This window comes from Magnolia sinica, chromosome 5 (assembly GCF_029962835.1).
Source record: "Magnolia sinica isolate HGM2019 chromosome 5, MsV1, whole genome shotgun sequence".
NCBI lineage: Eukaryota > Viridiplantae > Streptophyta > Magnoliopsida > Magnoliales > Magnoliaceae > Magnolia > Magnolia sinica.
Genome location: NC_080577.1, coordinates 1240805 through 1267773, shown reverse-complemented (window position 1 = coordinate 1267773; position 26969 = coordinate 1240805). Strand labels below are relative to the sequence as shown.

The window sequence follows — 26969 nt, the reverse complement described above, 5'->3', positions numbered from 1 at the left end:
CGAGTTGAGTTGAGCTAAGGCTAACTTGAACTTGGCTCGAACTCATTTTTGAATTTAAAAATCAGCTTAACTTGGCTCAAACTCAGCTTCGAACCGACTCGTCCTTTTTTGAGTCAAGTCGAGCGAGCTAACCGAGCTAACTCGGTTCGTGTACACCTCTAGCGGGGGTGCAGACAATCCGCGTCCACTTGGAACCGAGCTACAGTAAAAAAAATAAAATATATATATATAGCGTATGATACTCTGGCAGAGTATGATGGAAGATACACAGGAACTTAGAAAATACTTAAAATTCCACACGTCCTTTGTAATAATTTAAATTAAACTGTCCAAAATATCTGGACCTGTTCAGATGTATGTCTAACAAAAAATTATTCCTATTAGGGTATTTATTATCAGATTGGTAGAGATATATTGAACGGTTAAATGGAAAGTATTCAGTGGTATAAGTTTCGGTGAATCAGAGATCAGGATTGTTCAACCAATCTATATTTTGGGACGTAAACTTGGAGACACCAGTTTCCAAGCGAAGAACAGACAGACATCGTTACACGACGGATGGAGAGCGACCTCTTTCCGTCCCATCTACGCGTTTGGCGATTTTCTACATATCCTTGAATCGCCGATTTATGCAGGAAGACGGAAACCCAGTTCTTTTTGGACGATTCGATGCCATTACCTCTTTCAGCTCTCTTTTCTCTGCGTCTCTTTGGAAATCGATCCCACTCATTCCTCTCTCTCCCTCTCCCTCTCTACTCCTCTCTCTCTCTCATCGGGAAAATCGCATCTTAAAAGCTTCTGTGTCTTTCATTCATCTCTCTCTCTCTCTCTCTGCAGATTGCAACGGTTTTCTGATTTTCCTGAGTTTCGATTTCTCTTCTGTTTTAGAATGCTTTAAAATGCTGGAATATCATCTTTCAAATTGCAGCATTCGATGAAGTAAACAGGGACTCTCTCTCTCTCTCCCCCCCCCCCCCCCCAGGCTTTTCAGAGTTGCATTTGAGAGTAATGGCGGATTTGTGGGGGTTCTTTGCTTCCAGCTGTTTCAGACGCCATTTTTTTCAGAAAAATTGAATCTTTTTGAGAGATTTATCTGTTTGAAGTTTTTTTTTTTTTTTTTAATGGCGGATGGTGGGAAAGTTCGAGTAGTTCGTTGCCCTAAGTGCGAGAAGCTTCTTCCAGAGCCCCCAAATACTCCTGTCTATCGATGCGGTGGATGCAATGCTACTCTTCTAGGTAAGCTATTTTCCCTTGTTCTTTTTTTTTCCCCGTTCTTTTTTGGATTTTATGTTTTTTGGTAGATTGTGAGTACTCTTTTTTTAAAATTTATTTATTTTTTAATTTTTTTATTACAGCGAAAAACCAATTATATGTAAGATCAGATGTTTCCTCGGAAAAATCTGATGAAGAAAAGGTTAGAGTCAGCGAGAATTCTGAGAAATTTTCTGAAAAAAGGGGAATTGGTTCGAATGAAATGTCGGAGACGGATCAAGAGAGTGATGGGGTTGAATTCAGGCGAAAAGATAGGGTCTTGCCAGAAAGAACTGCTGATGCACATAGCAGTTCATCATCTATAAGTGAAAATAAGGAGTTTCTAAATGATTCCAATGGTATCGGTGGTCTCGAATCCAAACCTTCTAGTTATGATCGAGGTAGATATCGGCGTCCCTCCAAAGCTCCCATGGAGAACTGGGCCATCCGGGGCGATCTCGGATTGAATTCGGATGGATTGATGGCAAAATACGCAGAAGAGAATGTAGTCCCCAAAGCCCAGATTGAAGATACAACTGGGTTTCGGAGATTTCGCCAGATTGAAGATACAACCGGGGTGCCTTGGAGAATGCCTAGAGCTGTTGCAGAAGGTGTGAGGTTTTCTCCCTATTCTGATGAAGGTGCGTCAAACTACCACCTCGATTCTGCCTACCGGTACGGCGATCAGATCAAGAATCAGAGCCACCTGGATGGGTCAGATAAGGTCAAGTCTCTTGAGCAAGACCGAGCAGAGATTCTGAGACAGCTCGATGAGCTGAGGGATCGGCTTACTCGATCATCTGATGCATCAGACCAACCGAAGGAACGGTTTCTTCCTAGTAATAGAAGGATAGTTCCTCCAAATCCTTATAATGGTTCTGATACGTGGTCTATGGAAGGTTCGTCCCAGGCAAGTAGGGGTAACCATATCCGGAGACTGCCACGCTTCAACCATGATCCTGTTCCTTTGATGAATCAAAGCGATCTGCATGTACAGAAATTCTATTCTCAGATGCATGCCCCGAATGAGATTCTGGGATATGGGCAGCCGCTTGGGCCTCGAATGCCCAGAAGAGATTTCCACCAAGCCTATCACTACCCACATAGACCAGTGAACGATTACCTTGCTGGACAATATATGGACATTGGCCCCGATCCCACCATTCCATACCCTCAGAATGCCTTTTATGACGAACCCCCTTGCTCATGTTTGCATTGCTACAACAGACAGTGGCCAGTGGCTGCACAGGTTCCTCCTGCTATTTTGCGCAATCAGCGGTTACCAAATGCTGCAAACAGTGACATGTTGTATCATCTTGATGGCCATGGTCCACCTGGTCTGGGGGATTATGATCTTCGAGGTGCCAATGCTCAGCTTTGTTCCCGTGAACCACAGCCCGGTGCAAGAATGCCAATTAATCTCGAGTCGGATATGGGTGGTTTTAGGAGGCCACACCTTGATGGTCATGGTCGACCCGGTTTGGGGGATTATAACCTTCGAGGTGCCAATGCATGTCTCTATTCCCGGGAACCGCAGCCCCATGCAAGAATGCCGAGTGATCTCGTGTCGGGAATGGGTGGTTTTAAGAGGCCACATCCACAGCGGACTGTGATCACAGAGGGAAAGGAGCGTAGTTGCCAACCATTGGCCGGTGGTGCTCCTTTTGTCACATGCTGTAATTGCTTCGAATTGCTGCAACTTCCTAAAAAACTTTTGTCAATAGATAAGAATCAGGGTAAGCTGCGTTGTGGGACATGCTCTAAGGTGATTTCATATAATCTTGAAGGAAAAAGGCTTATTTTTTCCATGCCTTCACCAACCCAGACCCTACCCGTGGATAACAATAAGCCTTCCCTAACCCAACGTCTAGAAGTGGAGGCCAATACTTTTTCTCGTGATATGATGAAAGAAGGTTTAAGCTCAGATGGGAAAAATGCTGAAAGGATGATAGATTGTTCTTCTGATAACTCGAGTAATATCATCCAATCTTCAGGCACCAAGGCTGTTTTGTCTCCTCCTTTCTCTTTGGTTGGTGATGGTGCAACAGGAATGGACCGCTTGCTGAAGTTGGGCAAGTCTGAAAAAATGCAAGAGCTTTCTTCGTCATCCAGTTCCTCAGAGCATGAGGAAAGCCCTGACAGCATGGTTACTCCAAGAGATGTGCCCAACTCCGCAGAGCTACCATTGAAGGTGGAGAAGGCTTCATCAGTTCCAGGATCTCCTCTTCGGGAGCCTTTTGAATACTCTCCTACAAATCCATTAGTGAGCAGGTCGGGGAAGGGAAGCAGGAGCCAACGCTCTGATAAGGAGAAGATATTTCCTAAAAAGGCCATTTCCAGACAGAGCACTGTTAAAGATGCATCTGCAGCAACTGAGACAGACTGTTCATTCAATGAGTTCACAAATTCTGGTATATCTCAAGATTCTGAAGAGGTTAGCAAGGAAGAAGTTCGGCCTTGGTTCAGCAAGGGTGGTGAATCATTTTTTGCTGGGCTCATCAAGAAGAGCTTCAGAGATTTTGGAAGACCTAATCAAGCATTGGAGAGTGGAAAACCCTGTGTCTCAGTTAATGGTCAACCTATACCAGATCATTTGGTTAAGAAGGCTGAAAAGCAAGCAGGACCAATCCAACCTGGGCAGTATTGGTAAGATTGTTTTCACTATACCACATACATTTTATTTTGGAAAATTATCCAATTGTATTGAGCTAAAATCATCCATGTGTCATGTATGTATGACATCTAACCTGTCCAACAGGTTTCACCCATCATGAAAGAAGATCACCTGGCGGCTAGTGCATGAATCAGGCCAATCGAGTCATGGACCAGATGATTGGGTTGCCATGATTTTTGCACTAGGTGAACTTCATGGTGGGGCGAACCTGTCGGATGGGTTGGATGTTATAAACACATGAAACGTAGCTGTTTCTAAAGAATGATACTTGACATGCATGATGCATTCGAAATAATATTTTACTGGTTGGAAATATGGTTTGTTCTCTCTAATTGTGTTCCATAATGTGAGGAACCTCATCTTGTTTTCAAATTGTCATTTGTCCTCCAAAAGTGCTTATTGTCTCGTGCTTCTTATCTGTTTCAAGCAGGTATGATCGCTGTGCTGGATTCTGGGGTGTTATGGGCTGGCCCTGTATTGGCATAATTCCTGTGAGACTAGCTAACTTTTTGAATGATTTAAATGAATTTGAATAAAAATTAAATCAGCAGTTCGATATAAGATTCTCTCCAGTGGTATTGACAAAGCTTTCACATCTATCCTGCAGCCATTTATTGAGGAATTTGATCACCCTATTCCCAAGAACTGTGCTGGTGGAAACACTGGTGTTTTCGTAAATGGAAGAGAGCTTCATCAGAAAGATTTGGATTTACTTTCTAGCAGGGGACTCCCAACCTCCAGAAATAAATCTTACGTCGTTGAGATTTCTGGGAGGGTTTTTGATGAGGCCACCGGTGACGAGCTAGAGAGTCTTGGCAAACTTGCCCCAACGTAAGTCCTGACATGTTCCTAATCAGTTACCCAAAATTTGTATGGCTAATTGTTTTCATATTCTTCTCTTGATGTTCTGCTATCTTTTTGTAGAGGCTTAGCACTCAAGGCACTCACTATAAATGTGTAGAGCATGGTATCTCACGTTGCCTTTTCTAATGATTGATGTGAAAGAATACACAAGAGCACAACTGCGAAAGAACCAAACCTAAAAATGACATGTTACATCAACATGAGAAACTGAATAACTCTTTATGAGTGGGATAAAATTAGTAGTCTTCACCAACACATAAGATGATCGATGGAGGTGCTCCCTTCCTGTCCATTTAATTGAGAAACATCGGTTGCCTGCAATAGCTAGGTGAACTCTGTGGAATGTTGATGAGCTCTGATGTCCCGTCCAACCATCCAATGCCACTATCGAGTCAGTGGGGAACACTGCTGTTTGTGTGAGGTTCAGAGCAAAATTTGCACTACTGTTGAAAAGCAGGGGTCAAATAACTATGTTAGGATTATGATTTTTGTTCTCCTAAAAAAATCTCCAAACATGTGATTATAAATTCACATTCCCAATTCTCCTTCAGAACAGGTGTGTATTCACAAAGTTCTTCCATATCTGGTCGAGTGGGCCACTTATTCTGTTAAACCTCTAGTCTCTAACTTTGTGTTTTTACATGCCTAACTGTTCTGCTATCTCACCAGATCAGTGTTCCTTTTGTTCTTTTTCTGCTCCTTTTTTTAATTCAATCCTCTGCATTATCTCTCTCTCAAAAAAAAAAAAAAAAAAAAAAAAAGAAGAAAAAAGAAAAAAGGAAAAAAAGTTCTTCCATATCTATAACAATCTAAGAACTTTCACTGCCAACCTTCCGGGGTTGCAATTGTATCTTCCCAAACCAAACAGTCAAGGACAAAAGCTCGTTGCTGTAAAAGGGGTAGGAAATTAAGCACTTGCCGCAAAGAAAAGAAAAAAACTGAAGTTCGTTGCTTTTGCCTTGGCTTGATTTAGTGCTCCACTTTTAAGGCATGGTATCTTTGCTTTGGACAGCCAGATGTGTAAGCACCTTAATTAATCTGTCTAAAAAGTGGAAAATTCATATTTTGTAAAAAGATGGGGGAGCAGTTCTGGTGAGTGGGTGATTTTGATCATGGTTTCCTGAGTAACTATTGGCACTGTTGATTCTTGCCGTTTATATGGTTCGCTTTCTACTTTGTAAGTACCCACTGCAAATTCATAATGTTGATTTCATTCCTCGTCTTCTCCCAAAACCAACCGATTAGCCTCGCAAATCCATATGCTGAAAAAGAAACCATTTTATTTCTTGACTTCTACAGCAACTGATTAGGCAATGCATTTCCAGTCATGACTTTCTATATTGACAAGGGAAATCAGTGGGAAAATAATAATAATAATAATGATAATAAATAAATAAATAATTTTATGCTGTTGTCTTGAAGCACTCTCTTCGTTTGAACAGGGTACAAAAGGTGAAGCATGGGTTCGGCATGAGGGTTCCAAGATCGATGCAATAGATGAATATCTTTATGGGTGACATAGATGCCATTTAAAACATCTCCTAAGGCTTCAACTTTAACAGAACACAGGACGACTCCTAGCTGCAAATTCTCTAAGATGGAAGAGGATACTTCTTCGAATCTTCTCTGAGAGGTACTCTCATTGCTGTAAAATCTCTTCAAGGGATCTCTGAAAAATGCAAGGTTGTCTCAATCCTCGTAAGCTTTTCTCCTATGTAGTTTTGCACTGGATTTATTGAAGTAATTTCAGTGTGAGAACGCAAGGCCGAAAACCATTTGCTGCTTCGGGTGGGATTCGGAATACTTGCATCTCTGTCTGTAACTATGTAAAGTTTCCTCGGTTATATGTATCGCCATTATTTGTGTATTCTGCAGAAACGCCTGCTTGGAGACAAGCCAGGAAATGATCAGTGGTGTCCATATGGTTCATCTAAATGATGAACGTGATTTTACAAAATTCATCATATGATGGGTAGTGATATCTTCTTGAGTAGTGTCCTATGACTGTTCTTTTAATTGTATTGGCATTTAAGTGATGATGAGATCAAACCTGTGAACCATTCATCCTGACCATCAATTGGTGATCCAAAAGTTTACACTGAGCAGATTATCCTGACCATCATTTTCTCCCTGGGAATGTGGGCCATCAACTATAACTGTTTTCAACCATTTGTTGGAATGTCTCTAATCAACCGGTAGGACCCTCTGTTCAGCATTGCTTGTTGTACCATGTGTCATCAACGCTAGTGGTTGTGCATTTGGATGCTTCTGAATCCTTGAGCCTTCTACAATATTTTTTACAGTAGTGTCACATGTTTTGTTACATCTGAATTCCTGTGCAGATGGATGGTTATGAATCCTCAAGTCCTTGAGTCAATAGCATGTCACCTGCTTTCTTGCATTGAATCCAAAATCAACTGGTTAATTTAGGGCCTATTTGGCATCTATATAATCTAGTAAGAGCCTTTCTAATAAGACATTTTATTCTAACTCTTGTTTTACAATAAGCTTGTTCAGTAAGATCACTGTTTTAGAACCAAGAAAGTTCTTATGTGAAATAAGCATGTTTTGTATAACATTCAAATAATCACTTGCAATTTTCAAGAATAGTTGCTATCATTTTTAAAAATTACAATTCCATGATGATCAACATGGACTATATATATTTTTTCTGACTATTGATTGGATGGCTAAAATTATCTAATTAAGAGGAATGGGTAAAGGTGGAATGTGAGGCCCACTGTCAATGTGGTTCCATCTTTGATATCAACTATCCATCCTATGGGCCCACCTTTGCTATCAACCATCCATCGTTTGGGACTTGCTACAACTGTTTGTGATGTAATTCAACAACTTCATTTAACATGAAAGCCTGGATAAGAGAGATTAGTTTGTAAAAACTCCATTATAAAAGAAAGCTTTGATACTCTCGGGGAGTGCCATGGCACAAGTGCAATAGCAATTTTTACAAATAATTACACTGCTTTGATTATTTGGCTATCAGATCGGTGGACGGACGTTTATTGGATTGTTTAAACATGGAAATTATTCAAGGTCCTATTTCGTCAAACAAGTGTTCAATAATTAATGCTTAGTGACTTGGTCAACCAATTTTAATTTGGGAATTTAACTTAGAAAGTGGGTTCCTCATTGTTTTGTTTAATTTTAGTTAACTTAGGCCACATGTACCATTCCAGATCTAACCCATAGGCCTTGAGAGTCAGCCCAGTCAGGGTCCAAGGCATTCTGAAGTCAGGCTGGCCAGTTCTATTTTCTGCTGTAATGAGAAGCATTGATCTTGTGGGTTAAGAGACTCGGGGACCTGATATGACTTGTTTGGCACTGAGTCCAGTCGTGGCTTGCCCGAGCCAGGGTGACCAATGGTATTGAACCGAATTGGGTTAATACCGGTTAAGGACTGTCCTTCCTGATTTTCCGTCAATGGTTCATCACCATGGTGTGGCTCGTCAGGCCACAAACCCAATCCGTCCAGACTTGCAGGGTGGGACTGTTAAAGGGCTGGGCTAAGGTTGTTATGAGGTCTGTCCAAGCCCAGCATGCAAAGTAAAACATAGGCCCGAGCTTGGTCCAGGCCATCCAGGCCCATGATGGGCTGATAGAAACATGCATGATCATTGCCCATAACAATTATAAAGTCTCAACTCGAAGCCTGCCTGGCCACCCAAGTTTTATGCAAGATCTGGGATGTTCATTAAGTGTGCCCCAGCATGCATTAGATATAATAAATATGTTTTACAATATTAGGCCTGCCGAGCCAAAGAAAAAAAAGGAAAAAAACAGGCTTATTTTTTAGCCTGGGTCCATCATATGGGTCTAAAATTTCAGTCCAAGGTAGGCCATCGAGGAGCAGGCCAGGCCCTAATGCCTGGTGGCTTGTCGTGCATCAAGGTAGTCGACTGTAATTCAATACACACGCCTAAACCATTCACCATGGGGTACCTCAATCTAGGAGTTATGATTGTGGGCCCCCAAATGGATGGTTGAGACAATATGGTCAATGCCCACACTCCATTGAAAAAAGCCAATCAATTTAAGATGCTCATGAAAATTACGCCGGTTGGATCATCTGAGCAGCCACATAAGTACAATAAATTTGGACCCTCCATCAATTCTTTCAACTATTCGTTGATTTGTATGTATGGTCCACGATGAACGGACAAGGCTGATTTCTGGTTTAGGATTATTTTTTGGCGGAAGCCCCTAACAAGCCGCTCGCATCATGCACACGATGTCAGCCAACCAGACACACTTAACCTCTAACCTTAGAGAAAGAGATAGTCAAGCACGGAACGTGAGCCATAGCAGCAATAAGCGTGAGAGAGAGAGAGAGAGAGAGAGAGAGAGAGAGAGAGAGAGAGAGAGCGTAGGGGATATATGAGGGCAATGTTGGAATTCTAAAAAATATTTAAAGCCCTAAACTTCTAATGCTTAAGCCAATTAAGCTCTTAAAAAGTGATCTTTCTATAGTTTAAAAATTAAGAGTTTATTTGTAATTTCTAAAAATACTAAGATCTAAAATTAGACATTTATCAAACAGCCTATTATTCAAAAAGACTTGACTTTTTAGAAATGAGCAAATAAGAGATGCTAAACGCGCCTTAAAATAAATGCATGCAAACAACCTGTGACGTAACAGTAAATTATCGTCATCTTATTAGTGCACCAACTAGCATAATGAATAGTGTTTTCACAGATGAAAGAGATGATGCTAGATGTAGCCTGTTTGGCTCTCTCTCTTTCTCTTTTTTTTTTTTTCCTTTTCTTGGCATTAAGGAATACCATATTCTTCTATTTATTTTTATTTTTATTTTTCTACCTTATATAATCTTTATTTCTTGAAAACCTTCTTATATGACTATTGTAGGGGTCTATATTCATTTCAACCTCGTTTACCAAGTAATTATGTAATTATTTAAACATTATGATAGAAGTGGTTATGAGCTTCTCATTTGTTCAATAATATGCAGCTAGTTTTCCTTAAGGTTGCTTATAATTTATTCAATCTTTTGGATATGATCCTTAATAATAATTTGGAAATTTGAAATGTAGTGAAATAAAAGGACTTTTGAAAAAATTCAATTGATTATATTAATGTTATCCTTGTCTTACATCAGCCTATGTAAATAAATAAATAAATAGAAAAACTAATTTAATTTATTTATACTTGAAGTAGAATTGGTGATCATGTGTAGCTGTCGATCTCTTAACACATGGAGTCTCTTTTAGATCTATCCAAGATAAAGAGAGCAAATAGTTACCGTTAAAATCCTTGTAGAGGTTAGATTTGACCTTTGACCTGTCCTAAAAACGAACCCTACACAGATGTGTGGACTCGAGGAGCAATGAGTGCTTGGGTCTAGCCCTCTCTCTCTCTCTCTCTCTCTCTCTCTCCCCTTCATGACATCTTTGACCTTTCTGGTACCACGTCCATCACAATAAGAGATAGATGTGGATGTCCAAGACTCCTCTCCTCCCCTCTTTCGATGTGATCTTACGAGTGAAAGTTTAGGCTGCAGGAGGATACAACTGATATGGTGCTCTACTAACCTATGAATATTCGTGTATCCTACTCTGATGGATGACTGTGTACCTACTAAATTCATGTACCATAACTATCTGAGTATCTCTTATAGCAATGGTGACCATCCCTAGGCAATTCCTATGCCACCCAAGGTATGGATCTGGCTAGATTTCAATCATTGAATGTCCATTAAGCATGATTAAAAGTATGATCTATCAAAATCAATTAACGTTTTGGATGAAAGGCACAAAGATCACGATGAGCTCCACAGTCAGCGATCCACCCACCTCGTGGATCTAGGGATCAACCGAAGCCGCGCTCCTTAGTAGAAATGCCAAAATTTCCCATATGATTTTTGATGCAACAAACTTTTTGGGACCCACGGAAGCACAATAAGAAGAATCAAATAAGATAATTACAATCGCATAAGTAATTCCAGCCATAGAATAATTTAATTTTACATGGAAAAATCTTTACGAAAAAACAATGACACAAAACAAAAATAAATTATGAAAACAAAATTACAAGAAATGAAGCCTTATTGATCAAAGTCCCAATAGAAAAAAGTCATTGCATTTGCCTTTCAAAACCCTATTAAATCCTTAAGTACATCTTAAATAACCTTAATCATAATCCTAATCCTAATTACACCACATATATATATATATATATATATATATATATATATATATATATATATATAAGCTCCATGAGGTCGAGCTGTGTGGGCCCCAATGTGATGTGTGTCGACCATCAACACCGTGCATTTGATGGGTCCCCTCTAAATTATGGGATATCCCAAAAATCAGCCGTATACGGAACTCAGGTGGGCCATACCATCTAAAATCATGTGAAGACACCGTTAAAATATATAAAAGCACTTGGTGGGGCCCACTTGAGTTTTGAATGCTGCTGAAACTTGGTCTGAACCTTCATAGAAGTGGGACACACATAATGGATGGGATGGATTTGCAAACCACATCTTGATGGGCCTAAAAAATGATTATGAATGTTTTAATGGTGCAAGGCCCCTCCCCACTTCTGTATGTGGTGTGGCCCACACAAGTCATAGATTGACTTGATTTTTGAGACCTAGGCCCATGATGGAATGGTGCATCTGACTAATGGGGTAGAGGTCAAGCAGATAGTACCTTTTCCTATATATATATATATATATATATATATATATATATATATATATATATATATATATATAAAGGTACTATGTGCTCAACCGCATATTACCTTCTCATGAGGTCGAGCGCTGGCACTTTTTTGATGCCATTGAGCAGTAACCTCCAAAATTGTCTAATAAATTATTATTATTATTTTTAATTTTCTTGATTGGATCAAGCATATGGACAACTATTAAATAAATTTGAGTCATTTATTGATGACATTTACAAATTGTATTACAAACTGATTTAAGGCATTAGACAGTAAAACCCTGTGGTCCCACTTGCTCCCATCTCTTGCTTGCTTTGCATGAGACCGAGGTCCCCTCGTCCACTTTGCAAAGTTATAACTTTACCCAATGGAATCCATCAAATTACTGCTCTGCCCTTGACCGGTCCAAAACAAGTAAATATTGATACAGTTCGGTGGCACTTGTGATCCGGGCAATTCATCAGCTAGTTTAGACCAATAAATAATAAATAATATGGTCCGGTGATCAGGCAGGTTACACTTGTGTGAGAGAAATGAATGGATGGAAAGAAATGTCCAACGGAGAATTAAATGTACACGTGTGGCTATTGGTTAGTGTAATATACTGCTTTTTTAGTTTTAGACATGATTACAGTGTGCAAAAACTAATGAATGGCCAAGATGACTGACAGGTGTGGCAACTGACGGTGGCAGCCAGTGTCGACATGGTAGTTGGATGCGGGACCGGTATTCAATCAAAACCTCTGATTTTTCACGTGCTAACTTTGAAATCTCGTTGGCGTTTCTGCGCTTTTTTCCAGCCACACTCCTGGCTATAATTGGGTTTGGGCCCAATGGAGCAATGTAAACGAATGGTTGAGATTAACTTTCCAGTGGTTTAAGTTACGTGTACATGTGCCGCCCACGTGATAATTTTCTTCACCTGGTTTTTGATGCACGGAAGCTGACTGTGGGCCCACTTTGATGCGGCTGCCTTACATCCACGTCGTCCATCCGTTTTGCACTCATTTTAGGTTCTGATCCCATAAATGAAGCTGATCCAAATCTCAGTTGGGCCACACCACAGGAAACAGTCGTGATTGACCATTAAAGACTTCTCAGGGGCCACGAAAGTTTTGGATCAAGCTGATATTTGTGTGGTCCCTTCATCCAGGTCTTTTTCACCTTATCAACGGGTTGGATGACAAATGAACATTCCAGTGGCCCCCAGATTATTTTTAACAGTAGGTATTCAATCACCAGTCCCGTTAGTGTGGTCCACCTTAGATTTAGATCTGCTTCATTTTTGGGATCATGCCGTAAAATGAGCTGAAATGGACGGTACGGATGTAAGGAACATCCATCACGGTGGGTCCCAGAGTCATGGATAGGCGGCCGGTATCTACACTTTGAAGAATATACACGTGTGACTCGTCTGCGCTTGTCGCTCGAGTGCAGCTTCAACCATAGGTCCATAGCTATTACAATCACGAGACAGAAGAAGTAACCAGGCCACACGCGTGACTCAAAAAACTATAGTACTTGGGATCTCAACTCTCAATCACTGACCGTTGATTATCTATGGAATTGGCGAAGCTTGGGCTCCGGATGGATAGATCATAGGCTTATGATATACCGATCTTCCAATCCAAGCCGTCTATCTCATGGTCCTAACTTAACAGACACAAACTGACGGTTAGGATGATCGAATCGATGTTGTTTTCTAGTCTGCTCTATCAACAATGGACCCTTTTGACGGTTGAATTGACGTACATGCTTGCAACAAGTAGAGTGAAAGACTGAACCGTACGCTTGGAGCGAACTAGGCAAGCCTTGGTAATAATAATCGAAGTCCAAGGGCATTATGGTCATTGACGATAGAGTAGTTGCAATAATGATTTGGTTAATCACATAGAGATGGTGTGAAGGTTTGGTTAATCACGTAAAGAAGGCCACCTCCCTCTGGACACCTGGACCTTTGACAGCCACCCATCAGCCTCTCCACACGCAGCACACGTGCCAACCAGGTCCAGACCCTGCGTAAGGTGGTCCCGCCGTGAAGATGACCACGCGGGGCGCGGGTTAGCTACTGACAGGTTGAGTAATGAGACTTGCTACTGAAGTGACGTCACTAGGTACCGTAGGCCCCACCATGATGAATGTTTTGGATCCACGCCGTCCATCTATTTGGAGAGATCATTTTAGGGAAAGATCCAAAGAATGAGTAAAATCCAAAGCTCCAATGGACTCCAGCACAAAAAACAGTAGGGACAGTGACGCCCACCATTAAAAACTTCTAAATGCTACAAAAGTTTTAGATCAAGCTGATATTTGTGTTTTCCCTTTTTCATGGATTTCAAATAAACGTCAAGGTGGGCCTTAGGATAGTTTCAACGGTGGGAGTCACTCTCCCAACTGTTTTCTGTGGTGGGTCCACTAAAGCTTTTTATCTGCCTAATTCTTTCAAATGTTTTCTGTGGTGGGTCCACTAAAGCTTTTTATCTGCCTCATTCTTTGGATTATTCCCTAAAATGATATCTCAAAATGGATGTACGGTGTGGATACAACACATACATCATAGTGGGGCCCACAGAACTTAGTGATATCACTTCGGTTGTAGCGAGCCTCACTGACTCAACCTGTCAGTGGCTAATCCGCGTCCGACCACGCGCAAGGTAAGACTGAGCCATCCTCATGTCGGCGACCGACAGGCTAATGAATGGACGAGTGGGATTTCTGCGCAGGCTCTTCAGCAGGGTGCGGCTCACATCATGCAAAGCCGAGACGTCCCACGGACTTGTGTGGTCCCCACGTGCGCGACGTGTAAAGGTGCATGCCGATTGCCGAGCGGACTAGGTGTTACCCAGGTACACGTTTAGTTGGTGTTGCCCTGACCGTGGGGCCCAACTTAATGTATGTTCTGTATATCCATGCCGTCCATCAGTTCTTAAAGATCATATTAGGTTACATTCCAAAAAAATGAAGCTGATTCAAATCTCAAGTGAACCACACCACAAGAAATAGTGGTCATTAAACGCCCACCATTAAAAACTTTACGGGGAATAATGTACTGTTTATTTGCCATTCAACCTCTTGATAAGGTCACACGGACCTGGATTAAAGTAAAACACAGATATCATCTTCATGTAAAACTTGTGTGGCTCCCAAAAGGATTTTAACGGTAGGTATTCAATCCCTACTGTGTAGACCATTTGAGATTGGGATCTACTTAATTTGATTTGGGAAAACTGATGTACGGCGTGGATATAAAACGTACACGTCAAGGTGGGCACCACGGCCAGGGAAACAAGCGCTAACGTCTCACCTGGTTAACACCTGATCCGCTCCCTATGAAAGACGGACTTGGATTGCGTAGTGTAAAACACAGCACCGAGGACGGTACTGTGTTTCCGTGGCAAAGCTCTATGACCCATCTATGATATATGTATTATATCCACACCGTCCATCCATTTTTTCAGTTCATTTAGGGCATTATTCCAAAAGTGAGGTAGATCCAATGCTTAAATGGACCACACCACGAGAAAGAGCGGGGACAGAACTCTTGGATTAAGCTGATATTTGTGTAGTCCCCACAAGTAGGAAAGTAGTTTTCATGCTAAGCCCTTGGAAGGTTTCAACGGTGGGCGTCACTGTCCCCACTGCTTTCGGTGGATTTGGGATCTGCCTCATTTTCTGGTACATGACCTAAATCGATGTGTGTAAAATGGACGGACGGTGTGGATATAACACATAGATCATGGTGGGCACCTAGAGCTTTGCCACGTCAACACATTAGTAACTCGGTGCTGTGTTCCCTACTGCGAAATCCGAGTCCACGAGAAATACGAAAGTTGGTTTGCTTGTTTGTATCTTTCCCACCACCGTTTTTCTACTCGTCTTTATTCTTCTTTCCTTCTTCCTGGGGTTAAGGGTTTTGGGTTTTCATCTGACTAATTGAAAGCTGTTGAAATTCCTCTTATGAAAGAGAGAAAAATGGCGAAGGAGATGAGATTTGATTGGAAAATATGGTCTTTTCACAAATACAAGCATATCTTCGTGAGAATTGCGGTTTCAATACTCGTTTTAGGTCTTGTTTTTCGCTTTCTTTCCTCTCAATCTGTCGTTTTTACATCCGTCTCCGAGCGCCCATTTATTGATAAAGTAAGCGCTCGTAATGATTCTGCTGCTGCTTCCGAGACGACAGCTCCCAACGAGGTGTTGGTGGTTGAAGAAGATCTAGAATCTCAGAAAGGTGGGTAATTCGTGAATTTTTGGAGAAATCCACGAGGAAGAAAATCAAATGCCAGAATTGTCTTTTTGATGAGGAAATTTCCTTCTTCTTTTTTCCCCCTTGTTGGGTTCCATCGTGACCATTTAAAAAATTCGTGGTTTATATGCTCTCATAAATTGGGCAATTGGTTGCTTTTCTTGTGGATTATTGAGAAAATGTTGTTGGGTACTCTGAAAATTCAGGGGTATTTTCGTAATTTATGCTTCGATTTGTCTTCTCTCCAACACCAAGGATTTTCTGGTGCTGTTTAAGATGCTGGGAATTCAAGAGATTACTGTATTTGTTAGATTTTAATGAAAACTAGTGTTGAAGAAAATGGGATTTATAATTCATATTAGTAGAAAAATACATCATGGGTTTTGTTATAAATGATATATATTTCTGAGTTTGAATTTATCAGGATTATCTTTTCTGATTGTTTTGATTTTGATCTGCTGCTATAATGTTCGTAATGCAGAAAAATGTGATCTTTTTACTGGAGATTGGATCCCGAACCCGTCAGGACCAGCTTACACTAATGAGAGCTGCCATGTTGTCGAAGCTCACCAGAATTGTATGAAGAATGGGCGGCCCGATTCAGGGTATCTTTATTGGAAGTGGAGGCCCCGGGATTGTGAGTTATCTCTGTTTGATCCAGCGAGGTTTTTGGATGTTATGAGAAATAAATCCTGGGCATTGATAGGTGATTCGATTTCTCGCAACCATGTCCAGTCATTGCTTTGCACTCTATCAAAGGTACAATTCCACTGTTCCTGTTGAATCTTTGTATATGAGGGTTTGTTTGGATGCAACCAAATCGTAAGCTAAATGGATCTCTTGGTGGAATTAATAACCATCGAGTAAACTTAGCATCTAGGGCATCATGGAAAATGGAAGGCGTCATGGTGGTTACTATCTTCCAACCTTTTCTGCCCCAAATCAATGTCAGAACATCTCCGGTCAATCGGAGTTTCCTGGATATTGTTTTGTGCTGAAAAGCATGTTGCCCACCTGCCATTTTCCAGGACATCCAAAATGCAGCTTCAATCATCATACACAAGGTCTTCAAAATTAAGATCCTTTAGAAAAAATAAAAAAATAAAAAAATTTACACACACACCCACACCACACGGGCACTCGATCCCATTGTCTCATTGTTGAATCAGAGTCTGTCTACCACTTGAGCCATGGAGCCAGACCCTTCAAAATTAGGATTTGAATGTGACTTATATTTTCATATGTTTCTTTTAACCATGCTCGGGTTTTAGTGTTTGGATTAATCTTGTACTGTTGTGATGGCTTGATGACGCAGGGGAGGACGGGAGGTCGAGCACCGTCTTCCTCAAGAGGATAACTATTCCGAATCCACGGAACTTCTCTGGACTCCTCACAGAGACTTCTCGAATCCACGAGGAAAGAAAGCAGAAAATAGAAATAAATTCTAATAAATTCGAAATTGATTGATGAATTATTAAAAACGAGTTCACAACCCTTTAAATAAGGGTATCAAGCAATGGGAAAGAAATCATAATCAAACTACAACTCAAACTCTTAGAATTCGCGACTTACTATAAATAGTAAACTTACTATTTATAGATGGTCGTGATGTCTACTAGTGCGCAAGGTTTTCGGCCAAAAATAGTAAGTGTCCTATTTGGCTTCACCAAACCGTTCCCCTAATTATTCTAAGCTCTTTTCACGTTGGGCGCAACTCCTAAAGCCCGACGGATGAAGAGTTATAATCAAACTAAAACTTACTATTTATAGTAAAAACGAAATTAAAACAGGGAAACGACCATCGATCAAGGGGTTTTTCGCAATTCCAACCATCGATCAAAGTAGCTCGTTCTACCCCAAAATCATATATTTTACGTCAGATAACTCATTCCGGATTGCGAGATACGCCCGATCTAAGGTCCGATGGTCCGGATCACTTCTGTCGTCGACCGGGCCTTTTCTGATCCATCTTGGCCATGAAACTGTCTGCGACCTGCTCTACATCAGTCCCCTCCACTTCAAAAGAACTCGTCCTCGAGTTCTCATCTTGCGCTGGTTCATGATACTCGGTCAGGTCCGCGATGTTGAAAGTCCGTGAGATTGCCATGTCATCTGGAAGATCAACAACATAAGCGTTGTCATTGATCTTTCGGATGATTGGTACCGGCCCAATCTTTTTATTCTTTAACTTATTGTACGTTCTGGTCGGAAATCGTTCTTTGCGTAGATGGACCATTACTTGGTTACCCACCTCGAACACTTTTTGTCGCCGATGCTTATCGGCTTGCTCCTTGTATTTTTCGTTCGAGGCATGTAGCTTAGTTTGTACTTCTACATGAATGCCCATGATCTTGTCAGCCATATGTTCCGCTGCAATGCTCATGCCTGGGAGCTTAGGCAGAGGGACCAAGTCTAGTGTGTGGCGAGGGACTCGTCCATAAATAACCTGGAACGGGGATTTCCCTGTCGAGCGGTTCACCATGTTGTTAAATGCAAACTCCGCTTGAGACAAAGCCAAATCCCATTGCTTCGGTTTTTCTCCTGAAACCAACGCGCGATTCACAACCTCGGTTTGGCCATCAGTTTGTAGATGACGAATTGAAGTCGTGTATCGAATCGAGTCCACAAAGTCCGCCAAAAGTGGCTTATGAACTTCGTGTCACGGTCAGAAGTAATAGTCTTGGGAACCCCGTGTAGCCGCACAATTTCTCTGAAGAATAGATTCGCCACGTGTGTTGCATCGAGAGTCTTCTTGCATGGAATAAAGTGCGCCATCTTGGAGAAACGATCTACTACCACGAACACCGAATCCATGCCGTGTTGTGTTCGTGGGAGACTAAGCACGAAGTCCATAAATAAATCCTCCCAAGGGCCGTCAGGCCCGGGTAACGGAGTGTAAAGGCCTGTATTATGAGATTGCCCCTTAGAGGTCTGACAAATATAACAACGTTGGACGGCCTTTCCCACATCACGTACCAATTGCGGCTAGTAATACCGTTCTTCCACAAGAGCTCGCGTCTTGTCTCGCCCAAGGTGTCCACTGAGGCCATCTCCATGTAGCTCTTGGATTATCTGTTCCCTTAGCGAACTGTTTGGGATGCACAGTCGATTTTCCTTGAAAAGGAACCCGTCTTGCATATGTAAGTCGCCGGGGTGACCTTTTTGGCATCTAATCCATGCGTCCTTGAAGTCGTCGTCATCGGCATATATGTCTTTGAGGTGCTCGAACCCGACAACCTCATTGCTCATAGTGACTAACAAAGTTGCACGGCGACTCAATGCATCAGCTACTTTGTTCTGTTGCCCTGACTTATGTTTTAGTACGAATGCAAATGCCTGCAAAAACGAGATCCATCTAGCATGCACACGGTTAATGTTAGCTTGACTATTAATGAATTTGAGAGCTTGATGGTCCGTGTAAAGTATGAATTCCCTTTGAATCAAATAATGTCGCCAGTGCCGCAGTGCCTGGACCACCGCGTATAACTCGATCTCATATGTAGACCACTTCTTACATGCATCGCTAAGTTTCTCGCTGTAAAAGGCTACCGGCCTACCTTCTTGAGACAAAACTCCCCCAATTCCGACATATGAGGCATCACATTCGACTTCAAAGAGTTTGTCGAAGTTGGGAAGTACAAGAACCGGGGTCGTGGATAATCTGCGCTTGATTTCGGCAAAGCTCCTGTCGGCTTCGTCAGTCCACTGAAACTGCCCTTTCTTCATGCAATCTGTGATTGGTGACACAATGGTACTAAAATTTTTCACGAACCGACGATAGAATGTCGCCAGTCCATGAAAATTTTGCACTTCGTGAATATTTGTAGGAACCGGCCATTCTCTGATTGCCTTCACCTTTTCCTCATCCACCCGAATGCCCGTGGATGTGACGACAAAACCCAGGAACATCAGGCTATCAGTCATGAAGCTGCACTTTTTTAAATTGAGGTACAGTTTATTTTTAGTGAGCACTTGAAGGACCTTCTTGAGGTGTTCCATATGGGTGGTTTCGTCTTGACTGTATATCAAAATATCATCGAAGTAAACCACAACGAACCGCCCAATGAAAGGTTTCAGAACTTGGTTCATCAATCTCATAAATGTGCTAGGCGCATTCGAAAGACCGAAGGGCATGACCATCCATTCATATAATCCTTCCTTGGTCTTAAAGGCTGTTTTCCACTCATCACCCGATCGTATTCGAATCTGATGGTAGCCGCTCCTTAGGTCCAATTTAGAGAATATTCTTGCACCCTCTAGCATGTCGAGCATATCGTCCAACCGTGGTATAGGAAACCTGTATTTTATGGTGATTTTGTTGATGGCTCGGCTGTCGACACACATGCGCCAACTCCCATCTTTCTTTGGAGTTAATAGAGCTGGTACAGCGCATGGACTCATGCTCTCTCGAATAAGACCTTACGGATTAACTCCTCCACTTGTCCCTGCAGAATCTCGCACTCATTCGGACTCATTCGATAATGGGGACGATTCGATAAACTGGACCCAGGGACAAAGTCGATATGGTGTTGGATATCCCGCATGGGGGGTAACCCATCGGGAAGCTCATCGGGCCAGATTTCTTTGAATTCATGTAGCAGAGGCCTTAGTCTTTCAGGGATGTTGGTAGGCTCGAGTTCTTCCCCTTTTACAATTAATGCATAAGTCTGTCCTGTTTCCTTTGATTCTTCCACGAAGTCCCGTATGGTTAAGAGAAAACGGCCCTCCACTTTAGAAGTTTCAGGTGGTCCCTCTGGATCCATAGGGGCCAATATGGTCTTCCGGCCGTCCTTGATAAAGATATATTTATTATCTCGCCCTTTATGAGTGGTATCACGGTCAGATTGCCAGGGCCGACCGAGTAGTATGTGACATGCTTCCATGTCGACCACATCGCATACTACTTCATCCTTATAATGTTTACCAATTGAAAAGGATATGGTGCACCGTTCAATTACCTTTGTTTCGCTGACCTTCTTGATCCAACCGATTGTATATGGAGAGGGATGACGCTCCGTTTTCAATTGCAATTTTTCCACCATGACCTTGGAGACGATATTCTCGCTGCTCCCACTGTCAATGATCACGTCACAAACCTTTCGATTCACCGTACACCTAGTGCGGAAGATGTTATGCCGCTGTGGATGCACTTCTTTTCTTGGCGCATATAATACTCGCCTCACTACAAGTGACTCGCCGTGATCTTGTTGAATCCAACCTGAATCATCTGCCTCGTCCTCGGTGGTATGCTCCTGTTCTTCAATATCTGGATCTTCATAAGCGTTATCAGCACTACCATCATTGATGGCGAGGTTTGCCACTTTTCGCTGGGGACAAGTATTTGATAGGTGGCCCGGTTGGCCACAACGATAGCAGTTATCGGGCCTTGGCCGAGCATAGGGGTTCGGGATTCTACTTGGACCAGCAGCAGTCGACACGCCCCTTTGGGGTCTAGCTTGCCCACTTCCCTGATCTCGGTTCTCAAACGTAGGAGGTTGAGTGCGTGCTCCTACGGGCTCCTTCCCTTTAGGCTATGCAGTTCCTTGGGGCAGACCTGCCACAAGAATCCTTGCAGTAGGATAGGTCCGTGTGTTAGGACGTTCAAGTTGCACTTCTGCACGAGTAGCCAACTTGATCGCATCATTCATCGTCCAGACGGACTGCATCTGGACCCGATCCTGGATAGTCATACGCAATCCACCGTTGAATCGGGCGACTTGCTGCGATTCAGTCTCGACCAAATCGTTACGCGCCGCCAGGTGGTAAAATTCTTCTGCGTATTCTCTCACCAACCGACTACCCTGTCGACAATTTTGGTATTGTTGGAATAATACCTGATCGTAATCGCTAGGGAGGAATCGGGCACGTAGTAGCTGCTTCATCCGTTGCCAAGTGCGGATTGGTGCTTTCGTCTTCCTGGTTCGCGCGAGTTGCAGTTGTTCCCACCAAGCTGAAGCTCCTCCTTTCAACTTGTAGGCCACAAGCTTGACCTTCTTTGCTTCAGGGATGTCCATATAGTCGAAAAATCGCTCAACTTCAGAAAGCCAATCGAGGAAATCCTCAATGTGTAGTTGGCCATTGAAGCTAGGAATATCAACCCTCATCTTGAATTCTCGATCCGTTCGATCTACTCGATCGCCGCCATGTCTGGGGTGTTGGAAGAGTATGTCGTCGATTTCCTCCTCACTGGAGCCCCCTTCCTCAGGAATGACCCTTGGATGCACTGTCGGTACTATCCTGCGATCAGGGCGATTAATTGGGGGTGGAGGATTGCCACCAGGAACACGGAGTTGCCTTAGGTTTTCCTCCAAGAGATCCGCTATGCGATCGATGGAATTGTTGCAGCCCTTGCATGGCTTGCCGATTCTCTCGTTGCGCTACTTCAAAAGCTGTCGCCGTTAAAGGTAAATTCCCTGGAGCACCGCCCATGGGATTGTTGCCCGACCCGTCGTTAGAAGCCATCAATCCGAGGAGAAACCTCGCTTTGATACCAAACTGATGCAGGGGAGGACGGGAGGTCGAGCATCGTCTTCCTCAAGAGGATAACTATTCCGAATCCACAGAACTTCTCTGGACTCCTCACAGAGACTTCTCGAATCCACGAGGAATGAAAGCAGAAAATAGAAATAAATTCTAATAAATTCGAAATTGATTGATGAATTATTAAAAACGAGTTCACAACCCTTTAAATAAGGGTATCAAGCAATGGGAAAGAAATCATAATCAAACTACAACTCAAACTCCTAGAATCCGCGACTTACTATAAATAGTAAACTTACTATTTATAGACGGTCGTGATGTCTACTAGTGCGCAAGGTTTTCGGCCAAAAATAGTAAGTGTCCTATTTGGCTTCACCAAACCGTTCCCCTAATTATTCTAAGCTCTTTTCACGTTGGGCGCAACTCCTAAAGCCCGACGGATGAAGAGTTATAATCAAACTAAAACTTACTATTTATAGTAAAAACGAAATTAAAACAGGGAAACGACCATCGATCAAGGGGTTTTTCGCAATTCCAACCATCGATCAAAGTAGCTCGTTCTACCCCAAAATCATATATTTTACGTCAGATAACTCATTCCGGATTGCGAGATACGCCCGATCTAAGGTCCGATGGTCCGGATCACTTCTGTCGTCGACCGGGCCTTTTCTGATCCATCTTGGCCATGAAACTGTCTGCGACCCGCTCTACATCACTTGAGATCTTCTATTGTTACTGCTTTATGAAGTATTGAACCTCGCTTAAAAATAAAAAAAAAAAAAAACTTTTGTTACTTGTACAGGTATTGAAATGCACGGGTGTTTAATATATTAGTTTTTTATGAGAGATCTATTACTGTCAAGGCAATACTAATCTCTTGGGTCTGACTTCATGGCTCAGTGGTAGATAGGCTCTGTTTGAACACTGAGATCATGGGATCAAGTGCCCATGTGGTCTGGGTGTGTGTGTGGGTGAGCATGAGAAAAAAGGCAATACTAATCTCTATGGTTTGCTTTCAGTGGATGCCAAGCCATGAATTCACTACCATTGTGCCATTCCATAGCACATTTCAATTTAGATTGGTGGCTGATAACCTCGACTGTTAATCTGAAATCCACTTTCTTATTTGTGCAAGGAAGATTTAGAATTACATGTGCAAGAAATCATTCTATAAAGTCTTCTAGAGTGCATTTGGATGCACAGCTGAACTGAATTGCAGTTCAGTCAATTCATTATTGAGGAAACAAGTGGAGGAGGTGCCATTTTGGTTTATAGCGACGAGCAAACCCCTAGTTGCAATTCTGAGTGTTATAAGTTCGACTTGAAATGATTGTAATTGCAATCTTGGGGCTATTTTACCTTTTGCATGAAGCAGGTCTAGCCCCACTTAGGCCATTTCCTCTTTTATTGAATTCAGGTAAGTGCAATTCAACTTGATTGAACATCTAAAACCTGGCTTGGCATGACCAAGTTGAGCAGTTTAGACCAACATTGGAAAAAAATTGTAAGTTCGGAGATACAAGAATCAAAACTTGGAGATTCAAAGAGGAATTTCCAGCAAGAAACAAAGTCATACTGGCCTATCAAGATCTGATCTTGCATTATCCTAAATCCATATTGTCCGTGAAATTTCTCACATCCCACGCCAAGTTTTCTGTATTCCAGCTAGGAAAATCAATAGAAAAGCTGAGTAGGCTATGCTTGGATCATTGTTACAAGGACATACTATTTGGGTTTTCATATCATCATCAAAGATGTAAAATGTAAAATGTAGGGTTTAGTGATTTTATACTTGAAGATATTGAATGATCAGGAAAAACTGAGAAGAGATATGTTGATTGTGGATACTACCAATGCACAAACAATTTCGCGTAGAATTAATTTCATAAGTAAAAGCATATTGGAAATTCTTTCCTGCACCAGTTACCTAATTGACTGGTTTTGAACACCTTGGTCTTTAGAAATTCTTTCCTGCACTAGTTACCTAATTGACTGGTTTTGAACACCTTGGTCTTTAGAAATTCGAACTCATGCACATACTGAAAGTCTCACACGTCTCTCACACAATGTGACTGTAACCATCTTGTCCCCTGCTGAACTAGCTTCTGAAGAATGATATAGATGCAAAATGAAATCACTGACAACTTATTATGACCTAGGGCCTTATTTCCATCATAAAGATCATTCATTTATCTGCTTGATCTAAGAATCTTTGTGTCATGTCGATTGAATCTACTTTGAACCATGCACACAGGCCAACTAGATCTTGTTTACATCTTGTGAGAGTAGGGAAGGTGCAAATATGATTGGACAAACTATGTATCCCATCCTTCCCAGCCATCAGATGTGTCCCATCAGGTTACTTTAGGACCCAAGCATCAGATTGATCCAAAACTATGGTGGGCCACATCACAGGGAACAATGTGGGAGGGGACGCTCTCCCCTGATTCTCACTGGGTCCCACCTGAGTTGCAGAACGACCTGATTTTTGTCCAAACCTTTCCTCCAAGGCAGATGAAGAGCTGGACAGCCTGGATTCCATATAACCAACATGGTGGTCCCCCCATACAAATCAAGGGTCCGCGTCCCTGCTCAACTTATTCCTCGTGTTGTAGACCACCTGAGTTTCAGTTTGGGCTGATGTTTTGACCCTGGAGGGAATGTGAGGCGACACATCTGATGGACAGGTCGGATGTTGTGAATGCACATGGGCCCCACTTCTGCCCGGTGCCAAGGGAGCGCACCCATGTGAAAACTGGCTTTTATATGTAAATTGATTTTAGCAAGGTAATACCTCTCATTTGAACTGACATGATCAAGATCTCTTCTCATCAGGCAACAGTGTCTTTTTTGTTGAATGATTCTTTTATTTGACTATAATACGAAGAACCATGTTCTCACAAAATGCCATGATTGATGAATTGAGTTATTGGTGCACCCCAGGTGGAAGAAGCTGTTGAAGTCTACCACGACAAGCAATTCAAATCCAAGACATGGCACTTTCGCACCTACAACTTCACTCTTGCGGTGATCTGGTCCCCTTTTCTAATAAAAGCAGCCATCTTTGAAGACATCAACGGCGTCTCCACATCTGAACCCCAGCTGTATCTCGACACTCTTGATGAGAAATGGACTAATCAATATCAGGTCTTCGATTACATGATTATTTCTGGCGGGCAATGGTTCCTCAAGACAGCTATATACTTTGAGAACAACCAAGTTGTCGGTTGCCACTACTGTCCAGGGAGGAATTTAACAGAACTTGGATACGAGTACTCTTACCGAAAAGCCCTCCACCTGGTGCTCAACTTCATCACTGCATCCAACCACAAGGGTTTGATTTTATTTAGGACTTCCACGCCGGACCACTTTGAGAATGGGGAGTGGTTCAGTGGAGGAACTTGTGAGAGGACAGTGCCATTTAAAGAAGGGGAGATTGGTCTGAAGGATGTGGATGAGGTACTGCGGGCAATCGAGTTGGAGGAATTCAAGAAGGCAGCAGCCATAGCATCTGAAAGTGGGGTCAACCTGAAGCTTTTGGATACTAACCAGCTTTCCTTGCTGAGGCCTGACGGGCATCCAGGTCCATACAGGCATTTTCATCCCTTTGCTCAGGATAAAAATGCAAAAGTTCAGAATGACTGTCTGCATTGGTGCATGCCAGGGCCAATAGATAGTTGGAATGACTTAGTCATGGAAATAGCTCTAAATGGTTGATTGTTCTTTTTCAACAACAGATCTCTATAATCTAATCCCCCTTTTATCATGTTTATAACCAATGGATTTCTGTGGAGTGGAAAGGGGTTTTAGTGAATTGCTGGATGGAGTTAGAATTGGGCCAGTGTATAGTATGCATCGTTTCGGACTATGGTTTGCTTTCTGAAGCCTGCAATTTGGAAGCTGAAGTTTAATTGAGCTTGCAATTCAGGAGCTATGAGCTTCATCTCCATCTTGAATTCCAGACTTATGTAATGTGGAGTTTCAATTCGCCTGGATTCTATGTGTCTGTCATCTCTTGTCCTTTCCCGAGAGTTGTCAATTGTTTAGAGAGCGAAGAAGTGATTAGGCAAAGAGTGTTAATTTCAGAGAGTGATTGCAGCTTACTGAAATGTTCCTGATTCATCTGTGGACACTCCTTATCAGCAGTTGGAACATTTTATGCATTGTGATGACGAGAAGGAATGACACTCTGAGCACGAGTACTTAAGAGTGGTAGGGAGGCTCCGTCTTCTCCAGCATGTCCATTAACATGGCACAATTCCTGAGCAACAGAATCCGTTCATCAGGTAGACCCCAACATGACAGGCATTATGGAATTTAATGGTTAATCAGAAGCTTACACACGGACCTAGAATTTGGTCATGGGTCTGACCAGATTATTGGAGGCTTGAAACCCATACCTTTCCAAGGTTCCACACTATCTCTACCACTAAAGCAGGTGCAGGCTTATTTTGCAATGCTTATTTATTTAATCATGGGTGGGGATGTGACCAACTTCCCCATACCTTTTAACTGGCACACACGATGTGTTGTATCATTGATTTGAACCGTTCATTCATTCATACAACTAGGAGAAAGCCATGGTGCAAGAATCACGCTGATCAGACGAGCCTAGACCTTTTAATGGGGCCAATTTGTCACATTTGTTGTTTATGAGCCATAAATCACATGGTTAGAATCATCAAATCAAAGTGTTACTTTAACCATAAGAAATTAAAAGTGGGATCTATCTACTAGATGTTTCA

The 26969-nt window shown here is 42.1% G+C and overlaps 2 protein-coding genes across 3 annotated transcripts; both read left to right on the top strand.

Annotated features, from left to right (window-relative positions):
* Window positions 1-531: 531 nt before the first annotated feature.
* Window positions 532-6782, top strand: LOC131245061 (uncharacterized). Of its 2 annotated transcripts, XM_058244243.1 has the most exons (5): window positions 536-1236; window positions 1356-3897; window positions 4356-4416; window positions 4533-4756; window positions 6232-6782. In XM_058244243.1, exons 1-5 carry the CDS (start codon window positions 1122-1124, stop codon window positions 6284-6286), a joined length of 2997 nt encoding a protein of 998 aa, XP_058100226.1. In that variant the 5' UTR covers window positions 536-1121; the 3' UTR covers window positions 6287-6782. The 2 variants fall into 2 exon arrangements, with proteins under 2 accessions (XP_058100227.1, XP_058100226.1); XM_058244244.1 differs by lacking the exons at window positions 4356-4416; window positions 4533-4756 and having other exon boundaries at window positions 532-1236.
* An 8561-nt stretch (window positions 6783-15343) lies between these two features.
* On the top strand, window positions 15344-26402 carry LOC131245060 (protein trichome birefringence-like 25). Its single transcript, XM_058244242.1, has 3 exons — window positions 15344-15729; window positions 16226-16503; window positions 25168-26402. Exons 1-3 carry the CDS (start codon window positions 15456-15458, stop codon window positions 25939-25941), a joined length of 1326 nt encoding a protein of 441 aa, XP_058100225.1. The 5' UTR covers window positions 15344-15455; the 3' UTR covers window positions 25942-26402.
* Window positions 26403-26969: the final 567 nt, after the last annotated feature.

Coding starts and splice junctions, on each gene's coding strand:
- LOC131245061 (XM_058244243.1), top strand. CDS start 1,122: ATGGCGGATGGTGGGAAAGTTCGAGTAGTTCGTTGCCCTAAGTGCGAG. Junction 3,898..4,355: donor ATCCAACCTGGGCAGTATTG/GTAAGATTGTTT, acceptor TGTTTCAAGCAG/GTATGATCGCTGTGCTGGAT. Junction 4,417..4,532: donor CCTGTATTGGCATAATTCCT/GTGAGACTAGCT, acceptor TCTATCCTGCAG/CCATTTATTGAGGAATTTGA.
- LOC131245060 (XM_058244242.1), top strand. CDS start 15,456: ATGAAAGAGAGAAAAATGGCGAAGGAGATGAGATTTGATTGGAAAATA. Junction 15,730..16,225: donor AGATCTAGAATCTCAGAAAG/GTGGGTAATTCG, acceptor TTCGTAATGCAG/AAAAATGTGATCTTTTTACT. Junction 16,504..25,167: donor TGCTTTGCACTCTATCAAAG/GTACAATTCCAC, acceptor GGTGCACCCCAG/GTGGAAGAAGCTGTTGAAGT.